The sequence below is a fragment of the Lissotriton helveticus genome, chromosome 10 (assembly GCF_964261635.1).
Source record: "Lissotriton helveticus chromosome 10, aLisHel1.1, whole genome shotgun sequence".
Lineage (NCBI taxonomy): Eukaryota > Metazoa > Chordata > Amphibia > Caudata > Salamandridae > Lissotriton > Lissotriton helveticus.
In genome coordinates, this window is record NC_136071.1 from 556,215,404 (window position 1) to 556,228,515 (window position 13,112).

The following is a 13,112-nucleotide window of genomic DNA, read 5'->3' on the forward strand; positions in this document are numbered from 1 at the left end:
AACATCACTGGTCGATGGTGATTGAACAATTTTGGCTGCCTCTGCAGCACTCATGGCCTTGGACCTAACTTGGCGTGGTGGCACTGAGCCCAATGAAGCGGAGGTGCTGCTCCCAGCTTGGTCCCCGGCGGACCCCGCTGCTGCAGGCGTAGTTTTTTTCCCCCAAAAAAAAGTGTCTGTAGGCACACCAGTCTCCTTGGTAAGTGGCGCCACTTGCTTCTTCTGCTCCTTCTTACTGGCAGTGGCACTGGCAACTTTCTTGGTGGAGGAGCTGCGGCCACCTTTCTTTGGGCCCATCTTCTTCAGATGTCAGAACAGCAGGCCGCAGTTGCACGAGTTGCAGAGTTGTCTGTGGCCACATGTGACGTCAATTGACGTTGTGCTGCACACACCGCAGCAGGACTTCTTCCTGTCACTGATGATGAACGATGACTGATTTGTGGTTCTCTTGTGCACCTAAAAGCAAAGGAAGCCAGAGGAACATCAGTTAAATAAATGTTGCATATGTCGTACTTCAATTAATATTTGCAACTAGGCATTTATTTTTACAACACACCCAAAAACGGAAAGACCCAAAATAAAAATTGCAATTCTAATCAAAAATGGATGTTTACATTAATAGAAGAGACACCCCACAGAAAGACTTGGCCCATGCACCACTGAGTACCCCTGGGCATAATGGATGAAAGCAAGGCAAACTGGGTGCAGGCCTGAGCACACTGCCTGGCTTCAAAATGGCCCCTTCACCTCCACCACATGGCCAGGCCCTGCCTGTACCAGGCCTCAAAATGGCCCCCACCCACATGGTCAGGCCCCAACAACCCACCAAAAAGTCGAAAAACACTCAAAAAACACCCCAATCCAATGCCATCCATGCCCTTAATGATGTTTAAATTCAAGACACACCACAGAAAGACTTGGCCCATGCACCACTGAGTATCCCTGGGCATAATGGATGAAAGCAAGGCAAACTGGGTGCAGGTCTGAGCACACTGCCTGGCTTCAAAATGGCCCCTTCACCCCCACACACATGGCCAGGCCCCAGCAACCCACCAAAAAGTCGGAAAACACACAACAAACACCCCAATCCAATGCCATCCATGCCCTTAATGATGTTTAAATTCAAGACACACCACAGAAAGACTTGGCCCATGCACCACTGAGTATCCCTGGGCATAATGGATGAAAGCAAGGCAAACTGGGTGCAGGTCTGAGAGCACTGCCTGGCTTCAAAATGGCCCCTTCACCCCCACACACATGGCCAGGCCCCAGCAACCCACCAAAAAGTCGGAAAACACACAACAAACACCCCAATCCAATGCCATCCATGCCCTCAATGATGTTTAAATTCAAGACACCCCACAGAAAGACTTGGCCCATGCACCACTGAGTACCCCTGGGCATAATGGGTGAAAGCAAGGCAAACTGGGTGCAGGCCTGAGCACACTGCCTGGCTTCAAAATGGCCCCTTGACCGCCACCACATGGCCAGGCCCTGCCTGTACCAGGCCTCAAAATGGCCCCCACCAACATGGCCAGGCCCCAACAACCCACCAAAAAGTCGAAAAACACACAAAAAACACCCCAATCCAATGCCATCCATGCCTTCAATGATGTTTAAATTCAAGAATCCCCACAGAAAGACTTGGCACATGCACCACTGAGTACCCCTGGGCATAATGGATGAAAGCAAGGCAAACTGGGTGCAGGCCTGAGCACACTGCATGGCTTCAAAATGGCCCCTTCACCCCCACCACATGGCCAGGCCCTGCCTGTACCAGGCCTCAAAATGGCCACCACCCACGTGGCCAGGCCCCAACAACCCACCAAAAAGTCAAAAAACACACAAAAAAACCCCAATCCAATGCCATCCATGCCCTCAATGATGTTTAAATTCAAGACACCCCACAGAAAGACTTGGCCCATGCACCACTGAGTACCCCTGGGCATAATGGATGAAAGCTAGGCAAACTGGGTGCAGGCCTGAGCATACTGGCTGGCTTCAAAATGGCCCTTCACCCCCACCACATGGCCAGGCCCTGCCTGTACCAGGCCTCAAAATGGCCCCCACCCACATGGCCAGGCCCCAACAACACCCCAAAAAGTCGAAAAACACACAAAAATCACCCCAATCCAATGCCATCCATGCCCTCAATGATGTTTAAATTCAAGACACCCCACAGAAAGACTTGGTCCATGCACCACTCAGTACCCCTGGGGCTACTGGCTAATGTAGCTTTACAGGCACCCCAAAATTAAAAAAAAAAATCCACATATAACAGTGAGCTAAAATTCCATGACATAAATGAGATTTAAGTTCAACCAAACTCACAGAAACAGTTGTATCATGCACCCATGACTAACCCTGGGCCTACTGGATACTGTGGCTACCCACAATATATATTTTTTTTAAGTTGTGAAAAAGTTTTAAAATTGTAGTTGCAGCAACTGCAATGCCCCAAACAAACAACACCAACTTACTTGTAAAATCTCAAATCCAAAAGTGATCCAAACTCCAAAGTCCAAAAAGTCCTCAAATACAAATATCCAGCAGCAGCCACAAAAAGTAATCCTTCCAGCTCCAGATCCAAATGAAAAGTGACCAGGACATGGACAAAGCACTGGGAGGAGCCTGCTGGACAGGAACAGGAAGTTGGAGACTCTGGGGCACTTCCTTCCTCCCACCCCCCAAAAATGGACTCCTTGCACAAAAAGTGCAGCCAAATGTCAATCTGAGTTATTCTGATCAAAATCATCATTTTCAGAAGGTTTATGCTACCTGCGGTGGATTTCTTGTGCAGAATTGCAATTTTTGCAAGTTCGGGAAAGCGAGCTGTTCAAATCTCCCGCCGGAAGTCAGCTGCGCACCGCATCTACGTGTTCGCAATTGTTTACTCCCGCGATGCGTGATCGCGGGCACTTATGACATACTCGCGTTGTCAAACTCTCGCTGTGCAAGATGGCGGGCCGCGATGACGTACTAGCGGTCGAAAAACTCTCGCGCGATCACGCAGCAAGATCCAAAATGGCACAGCATACGCAAAACGGGAGAAAAACAACTCAGAGAAGTCAGAATCACGGTAAGTCAACGCAGCGCGCGCGATATTGTATTTTTCAAGCGCGACCAAGCAAAAAATCCGCCAGCTTGCCAATTGCGGATTTGTGGCCAAATTCGCGCCATTCGCGGACCGCGAAATTGCCAAAAATCCGCAAATTCCGCGAGCGGAACGAAATTTACGCCCATAGTTAACTAGGATCAAAAAAGACAAAATCATGTTCTAGAGTCTAGCATATCGCTTCGTCTTTAAGAAATAAAACCAGATTTCGAAAAGCTTCAACCTTCCCGTCAAAATAAAAAATTCAATTTTTGTATTTATTTTTTTAGTTTGTGAAATAAATAACATATCTCAGAATTTGTGTATTTGTTTCTGTGTATTTTGTATTGGTTTGAGGTTTAAATTGGTGAAATTGCTTTGGATTCTGCGCTATTGCTATAGACTTAACCCCTTCCATGCTGGGCCGATTCCGCCGTTGTGCGGTAAACAAAAGAACAGGGCGGGGCCGTGACGAACCCCAGCCGTCATCAGCACACGAGCACCGTGGAGCGTGACGGCTGGGGTTCGTCATCAGCATGGAAGGGGTTAAGGGTCCATGTAGGAAGATGTCTACCACTGGGAATAACATGAACAAAAATATAGGACCCTCACCTCTCAAATCGCAAACAGAGATGTCGTATGTGTTCTGTCTTTTAGACCTTTTCTATAAAATGTCATAAAAATAAGCTTTCCCCCTATTATGTAGGAATGTGTAGAATTCAAGGATTTCAAACACTGGTTGATCAAATCATTCTCCCCTGAGAAAGTAGAGTCTATCCTCATCTTAATGCTTCACATATCATAATACACAATACGTCTTACCATGGCGTTACCTAGTAATACTTTGGGTGCTTTTCAATCAATTTATCAGGTTTTCATCGTCTAAAAAAAAAATGCAGCTTTGTACTTTAATATATGTTACATATGTTTTTTAAAAGCCCAAACGTGTAAAATCTTTTGCTTGTGGATGTGGATAATGAAGAGAAAATACTCTTAATTGTATTTTTATATAGTTTTTCTTTAATTTAACAGGAGATTGCAATGATACAGTGCGTGAAAGAAAAAATGAAAAGACTTATAGTAAAAGTTGAAGCCCAACTTCAGTAAGTAACCCTTTTCAGCCGTTTCCTCTGCATATGGCAAAGTTGAATAATTATTTTTAATTCACTTGTGTATCTTACTTGTGGCGTGCAGTAGTTTCTATGTTTCTTTAATCCAGGTTGCCACTTATTTTTTTGTTGCAATAGACAATGTGTTTAGAGGCAATTACATTTGTATTTTGATCAAATAATTTTCCAGTCCAGCAATGCATTTTTATAATTCATGTATTACAAGTGTTAAGACTATAAAGTTATGTATCATAGATGATCTAAATTAATTGAGTATCTTTTATCGAAATGTGTGGGAGAGGGCAACGTTGAACAGCTTGGGCTTTTGTCATGTTAATCTTAGAGAATCCCAGGTGCAACGAATGCGCTACAGTGCCCGTGTAAAGACTTCCCACCATAATATGCAGGCCAGCTTCACAAAACCCTATGTCTTTTTTTCAAGGAATAAAACATATTTACACACCGCACTTGTCTCTTGCGCTATTCAAGATCTCTTCAGTATTTCCATACCGGTTTGCCTTTTTCGTCAGGAGTTTATTTTTTAACTTTCGTTTGCTCATTCTCTATTTGTATGATGCCTGACAAAGGGTTCAAGGGATCTGGGAGAGACCCATCACTCCACTCGAATGCTGTTGCCCTTAAGTATTGGTTGACGTTCTTGGCTGCTCAGCATCGGATGCTTTGTATGACAGATTTTTTTTTCTGTGAAACCTGTCAGCTGGTTCATGGGTAAAATTTGTCTCAGGGCTTCAGCCTCAAAGGAATGTAGTGGATTCTTAGCTCAGACTGACTGTTGACCTTGTTTCACAAAGGTCCCATATTTTTTTCTACCAATATGATACCTGAAATGGCTGCAAGGCACATTGTAAAACTGCCTACCAATGTGTTCAGCCCTGAGATGCTTAGGTGTCTTTTTTCCAAGGTTTTCGACAAGGAAACGTAAAGGACTTACACAGGGGATCTGTACCACAATAGTTTAGATGATTTTGCTTGCTTCCAGTACCAGGAAGCATTGTGAGTTTTGTTTGCAACTATCTTGGTCTGCAGTATGAAGCAAGGTAGGATGCTTTCTCCAAGTGCCATGTGGGTGGGTAGAGACAGAGTCTTCAGACTATGGATTTACTGATTTTAGGACAGTTAGGAATCCCTAATAGAGAGGGACATTGACTTCAACTGATCAGTAATAGCCCAAGCACTTTGTGTGCCACCCTAGGAGGACATTTGCTATTTCTGTCTTGTTCGCTTAGTAGTAAATATGTTGTTAATGTGGGATAGAGACCAGGGACTTGAGTTGCAAGGTCGCGTTCACTTTCTTCATGGTGTCCATTTTCCAACTATTCCTGTGTTCAGGTTAAGGGCCTAATAATGAGTTTGGCTGTCTGATGGGCCACCAAAGCCATGGTGGCGGTGCGGCAACTGCCGCACTGGCGGTCCGACTGCCGTTATATGACTTTGATCAAAGTGAAAGGTGTCTACAAGGGATTTCACTTATTCTCTGAGTATTTGTGGTTCCTAAGCTATTTATGAGTCAGTTCAATATGATCAGACTCCTAAGTGTCCAGCAGGACAACCAAAGACAATTAATGTAATCCAAAAAGCACAAAATAAAACAAAGCACACAGAAGATCCTAGTCATAAAAAGTGAATTTATCTGATTTGAGTATTTTAAAATAGGGAAGGGTACAGATGAGAACAACAAATATCAGCAAAAAAGTTACGCAAAAGATGTACAAATAAATTTGAACACACAATTCATAACCAACGTCAGCTCCTAAACATAACAAAGCCAATATTATCCCAATATGTAAGGATACAAGTGTAGTTTCCACAGGAGTGCCAGGAACCGTCGACAAGACCAGCCCTTCCCCCTGCACCTATTGCGTCTATCAAACACTAGCAGGCAATGGTGGTATGGAGGGAAAGGAGGGAACAAAACAAGGAAAGGCGGGGATGAAAACAGGACTCTTCAGGCTGGTATCCCTCAGGTTGAAGGCAGATGGGTTAGGTTACTACCAATCAACAACTGACAGATATTAAACATGAAACCTTGTACTATATCTTACCTAAAAGACAGTGAGAATGTTCGTCAGTAACTAGTCGAAATGACTAGGTTGTAATACTGAACCAGCAACTGTTGGCAGTCTTGATACCTAGCCACAACATTAATGGACATTATACCTCTTGGTGACTGTAGGGAGTGTGCAAGAACTGCAAACAATAATCTCTTACCATGCTGTACCAATATTGGGGATTGTGACTGTCCAGATTAGAGGCAATGCGAATGATTTATGTCTCATCTATGAATGCAATGAAATACATGTAAGATTGCACAATCTTGCTACAGGGTAATAATAATAAATGTGGCGCTACTAGCGCTTTACCCGTTCTTCATGCCACCACGCTGAGACGGTTGCCATTCTCCGATAAGACACCAGTGAGTCCAAAAGAAAGGAACAACATAAAGAAAAAAAGGATTACAAATTCCCGGCGGACCACAACTCTCAAAATCCCTTGGGGCGACCCCAGGCCAAGGCTCCACAAGTCCGGCCGGCCGGCGGAACAACGAGTGTCCGGCCGATGGGCGGAACCGTAAATACCTGACCCGGAATCCCCTCGGGGCCGGAAAGGAGATAGCCGGCTCAGGAGGGAGACCTGTTCTAAACTTGGTTAGGTTCAGTCCAAGTTTCAGGTAAGTGAGGGCGAACCGCCACGGGACTCAGGATAACAAAGGGACAAGGGCGGTTCTGAGAGGGACAATCGAGAGATGGACAGGCAGCCGGAAACCGCAATAGAACGGCACACGGCTCCAAACCCAGATCAGGAGAGAACTACTGAAGAGCGGAAAATGCCGTAACACGGACGGCTCCCAAAACAACGGAAGCGGCTCTGTTTCGCTCTGATGCAATGCGGCCAAACTGCTTCCCGCTTGTCCTCGCATCGCTCAATTAATTTGGAGTTGCTCTTCCATTTTTGAAGAACACTAGAAGACCCGTTGCTGGATTCACTGTTTAGACATTTAGGTTGTTCGATACCATGAGTGATTTTAAAGCTGGTCTGCAATTGCCGTTCAGATTCAAGGTCAACATCTGTTTTTCCCTTGTGACTAATATAGAAGGTTATATATCTTGCATAAAGTTCTCTGTCCTGAAGATGGTCTAACAGACTGAAGCCACCAAGACCGAAACGTCGACATTTCCGCCAACTCCAGGAAATCTTTCTCTCTAGCCATATTTATTGAAATTGGGATAATATTGGCTTTGTTATGTTTAGTAGCTGACGTTGGTTATGAATTGTGTGTTCAAATTTATTTGTACATCTTTTGCATAACTTTTTTGCTGATATTTGTTGTTCTTATCTGTACCCTTCTCTATTTTAAAATACTCAAATCAGATAAATTCACTTTTTATGACTAGGATCTTCTGTGTGCTTTGTTTTATTTTGTGCTTTTTGGATTACATTAATTGTTTTTGGTTGTCCTGCTGGACACTTAGGAGTCTGATCATATTGAATTGACTCATAAATAACTTAGGAACCACAAATACTCAGAGAATAAGTGAAATCCCTTGTAGACACCTTTCACTTTGATCGTTTTCATTGCCCAAGCCTACAAGGGTTTATTGGGTTCGCCAATTTTTCAGAAACAGTTATATAACTTTGGCAGTTGGACTGCCATAGGACCGCTGCTACCACCAAAGATCCGCTATCCCTGGCGGTCTTGCAGCGGTCTGAGGCCTCAGTATTCTGGGGCTGCAGCACCGTCAAGCATATGAGTTTCTTCACTGCCCTCCTTTTTTATGACGGTGAGCCCGCCATGAAAGGGCCGTGACGAGAAAACTAAGGGGGCCCTATAGTTCTCCCTGGTACCTCGGTGCACGGGGGCACATGGTGTACCCCCTGTATTTCTGCACCCCCAGATTCTGCACAGCATGGACTTTACGGTCCATGCCATGCTGATACGCGCGGTGGCAGTCCTACAGCGCTGCCTTTCTCAGGGTCTCCAATGAGCCTTTGAAAGGCAGGACAGTGGAAAGTGGAGTTTGGCTGCGTGAGAGCAAGACTGTGGCATGCAACCCCACTCAAACACTGCCAAACTCATAATCAGGCCCTAAGTTTCAGAGACTTTGTGGATTGTGATGTGTATTAGTTTAGTACACTAAGTGCAAGCCAGAACATGACCCAATAGTTGGTTTCAGATCCTCTCGTCCCAGTGTCATCCCAAACAACAAACATTTGTTTCTTTAAGACAGCACGTGTCCCTTAAAGGAATGCAAGTGCAGGAACTGAAGTATGTCTTCCCATGCAGGCTTCATCCATGCATTCACAGTCAATAACACGTTTTACAAATTGTGACCTGCCTCATTAATACTCATTAGCATGTCATGGCATGTTTTTTTTGTGACCTGTTGCAAATGAAAATTTTGGAATAACATAACATAACGTGTATTTGTAAAGCACACATTCACTTTTGGCGCTGAATAACAGATGTTTATTGTTACCCAACTCAATGGTACTCATTTTATCGACCTCCAATGGATGAAAGGCTGAGTGGACCCGCCGGGATTTGAATCTGTGACCATGAGGTCGAACACAGGCCCCTGCAGTGGATGCATTAGTCCACTGAGCCACCAGACCCGACTGAGCCACCTGACCCCTGTGACGTTTTAATACAAAGGTTACAGCGCAAATTGCAGACCCATTTGCAAACTGGTCAATATACAAATTTCATCAGGCGCTTAATTTGTTGACTTCAGCTTTAATATAAAGTCTCTCAGACTTGGTGGTTTATTCAGTGCAGTGAACTTATTTTTTTAATTCATATGTTAAACACATGTGGGTTCAGTAGGTCACAGTGGTCCTCAATTTGTTTCTCTGTAGGCCTGAGGGAATGGAAAAACCTTTCTCACTGCAGTTGCTTGCAAAAGGTTTATTATGCTGTGTGCCTAAAAAAGAAAACTTCAATAGGCAGAATATATTCAAGAAAAGACACAAAGTGTCTTTTTTTGACATTGGGGGAAAGTAGTGATTCTGATGGCCTGATGTGGTGAACTCTCTGTAAAGGAGGAATTGTAAATATTTTGCCTCACTTTTTCACTCCGCCTTTTAGGCAGTCTTCAGAAGAGCAGGTTGTCATCACATCATAACACAATAAAAATCTACCTACCCAATAAACCCATTCTTAACTCGGGGTTTTGTGTACAGGGATGGGGAAGGAAAATTCCTTTCTTCTATTTAGGAGACCCTGACCCACTTGTGCGGCATGCTTCATCATTGGGTCACACCTGATGATGTTCATCCAGGGTGGGCTCAACCTCTAATGAGAGAATGCTTAAGAATGTATGTAGGGATAAAATAAGTTAAAATTGTCTAGTGGAATAATCCTATAATTATTTGGTTGGGACTCCTCCGACAAGATTAAAAGGGTTAAGGCTGATGTAACAGATAATTAGTATATTTTGCATCCATTCATCTTCAACATGTTTCAGCCAAACTGATATGCAGTGTAAGTCCATGACTATCGTTGGGATGTGAATCCCTACATAATGATATGCTATTCACAAACTTAAGTGGTGAAAATCATTCATCTCCTTTACATGTGTCAAGCATACAAGATACTTGTTTATTTCGAGAGCAACTTGGTAAACTTGTTGGGAATCGGCAAAACAGTTGTCAAAAAATCTAGCATGTCATATTAGAGTCTGCAGTGTTTTCACCACACAGCACCCAGTGATGCACAGCAAAATGTGCCACTATGAAGCACTCTTCATCACATCACCTATCTTCTTGATCTTAACAGAGCTTCTTTATCCGTATTGCTTCTCTTCAGGTTAATTTCACTTATGGAAGTCGATTCCAGTCACCCTTTGTTCGGCTTTTTTATGATTACACCTCTTTTTTTATTCAGTTTTCTCAAGCTTTGTGTCGGTAATCTGTATGAACAGCTTTGAGCCCTGTATATGTTTTAGGAATGATGTCCAGTACCGGTCCAGAATAGATTTAACGTTTGATGGAGGATTATTTGTACCTATTTTGAGTGTAGTACTTAACACCACTACTAATCTTTTTTTGTCTGTGGGCAAATAGTTATCATGGTTACTTGCATGGCAGTAGGTTAAATCGACCCAGGAAGCCATGTAATCACGACACCTACATGTAAGGTCACTACTAAGTAAATTTGTGTGTATTGTTGCTGCATTGGACATCTATTCTGGAAATCAATGAAACCTCCATGTTGTTGTCCTGCATCCTATGTTGATGAATGGAGGGAATAGGAAATGCCTTTAATCACAGTTGAGTTCTCCTTCTAAGATCAACCTGTACTGGACTGTGCCTAGTAACAAGTTGGTTAAAGGAAGACTGGTGCTTTGTTATGCTAAGCCCCCAGATAAAGATTACAGTAGATTTCATTGGCCACCGCATCTTTCTACACAAATCACTGCTATCTTCAGGCAAAACCAAAACGCAGATCCAAGCATTGTGTACCTTTTACAGTAGTCGAGTCTATATTCACCAGTTGCTGTGTTGACAAGTGGGAAATGCAGAATGACAACTGCAAGTCTGGGGATTATGACACAATTCTTTGTGACCCAGTGAAGACTGCTTCTCCCAGAGCGTTATAGACAAATGACACTGTGCCTCATAGGACCAGTCCAGCCTGAACTGCCAAGCCAGGTCTTCCCTGAACCGGAAACAAGCATCCTGGGACCGGTTTCGGGGTAACATTATTAAGCCAATCAAGAAACCGAAATGATGAATGGAATGTGAGGCATTCCATAACTTGCCATTTAATGGTTATATGTTGTGTGCCAAAGTATGATGGTTTGGGTGCGACATACACATAAATATTTAAACTGCGGTTGGTTTTTGTATATCTTTTCACAGGAACACAGACAAATATTTGAAATAACAGGGGGAGTAGACTCGTTGTTTGCATGATATAAGATTAACGTCACACCTCCTGACAGAAATAGACGGCAATACTGAATTATCTTTAAAATAATAATAGATATTCCGGGGCGTTAATTCCAGTCTTGACATCATATTTACTACACCAGTAATTATCGTAAAAGGACATTGATTCTTCTAATATGTGACTTAGATGACACACAGAGGACGGGGACCTCTTCCACGGAGTATGGATTGCAGAATTATCATGGTATTTTGATTGGCAGTAGAAAGAATACGTTTGGAATTCCTGAATCACCTAATCACCCTCAACTCCCCTATCGCTTTGTAAAAGACCTTGTTTGATCTAGAGTTTAGTAGGTAAAAGAGGAGATTCCTTGGTCTGGGACTTGTGCAGAAGCCCCAAACATGGTCAAGTGGAAAGCTGTTTTGGACAATGGCAATTCATGTAGCCTGGCGATGCACCCTAAAACATCAGAAGATACAGGGACAATGGGTACAATGTCGTGTTTAACACGGAGGAGAGTGACCATGCTAAGAACACTTATACAGCGACATCAAGATGGATTATTAAATGTGCACAGAATTCCTTGGTAAAATAAGCCATGCATTATAGCAACGTCAGTCTTGTGGAAAGTGGTACTCTTTTTTTTTTTTTTTTTTTGGTTAAAAACTTTTATTGAGCAATCAAATAAAAATTACAAAGATGGACCTACAACCACACGGGCTGGCCGCTAATAGCAACGCACAACATAAGAAGCAAACGATCACTTCCGTGGCCAGGCACAAAGCCGATACCATGTATTGCTCAAAACATAGGACAGGACATAGCGATTTTCTATATTAAACATAAAAAACAACAACAAACTCTAAACAAGGCGAATGCACATTAATCAAGGTCAGCCCAGAAGGCGGAGGGGAAAGCCACTAATCAGGAAGACGAAAGCACAATCAATGGGACTCGGCAAGGCTGGGGGGGGGACAGCGGGGAGGACAGGAAAATCCTAGAACAGTATGAAAAATTTCGGGAATGCCAGCCTAGGGAGATAGGGTAACATCGGGAGTGTCAACCAAGGGAGGGGTACAAATGTCTCCACGATATTCGTTCCACTGACCCCAAATCTTCGTCCACGCCCTGGGTCTGCCCCTAGCTACATAGACGGTCTTCTCTCGGAACATGGACCAGTCCATGTTATCCTCCCACACCGAGACGTCGGGAGGTCTGGACGCACCCCAGAGCTGCGCAATGTCCCGCTTCGCGACCATGTATCCCAAGGTCGCCCATCTGGTCTGGGCCACAGAATAGTCGGTGGGTTCCCACACATTCAACAGGCATCGTCGGGCCTCAGGCCGCAGGGTAATACCAGTCACAACAGTCATCACCGCAAGCACATCAATCCAGTAGGCTGCTACCACCGGGCACTCCCAAAGAATATGCAAAAATGTAGCACTCATCCCACAACCACGTTTGCATAAGCCATCCGGGGAAAAACCCATTACTACCAGACGCGGACCAGTTACATACACCCGGTGGAGGATCTTAAGTTGAACCAAACGAAGACGGGCGGGGATGGCGACCTCTTTCGGAGAAGAGAGCGCCGACTGCCAATCCTCGTCATCCAAGTCCAACCCATCACCGACCCAAACCTCCCTAAGTCGGAGCAGTAAGTCAGCGCGATTATTAATCAGTTTCTTATAAATCAGGGAGATAGTGCTATCGGGCAGGTGTCCATCCAGTATGCGATCCTCAAGGGGGGAGGACTCGGGTAGGGTCACATCAGGAGTCAGAACTGAGGTCAGAGCATGCCGGACCTGCAGATATCGAAAAAACTCTCTATCACTCAAGTCATATTCGGCCTTAAGGGCCTGGAAAGACTTCACTCTACCCTTCACACAGACATCACCCACTTTACATATCCCAATCATATCCCAGCGGTCAAAGCCCTTAGTAGACCAGAGATCTCCCAAACGTTCGGAAGCATAAAGCGGAGTCGCCAGTGTCAGTC

At 44.2% G+C, this 13,112-nt stretch overlaps 1 protein-coding gene across 1 annotated transcript in view; it reads left to right on the forward strand.

Moving 5' to 3' along the window:
* The window catches only part of LOC144784369 (tektin-3-like), a 590,516-nt gene that overhangs the window by 211,944 nt on the left and 365,460 nt on the right, over positions 1-13,112 (forward strand). The window contains exon 3 of the mRNA XM_078663100.1: positions 4,127-4,197. Coding sequence (XP_078519226.1) covers positions 4,127-4,197 — 71 coding nt within the window. The remainder of the gene's footprint in view (positions 1-4,126; positions 4,198-13,112) is intronic.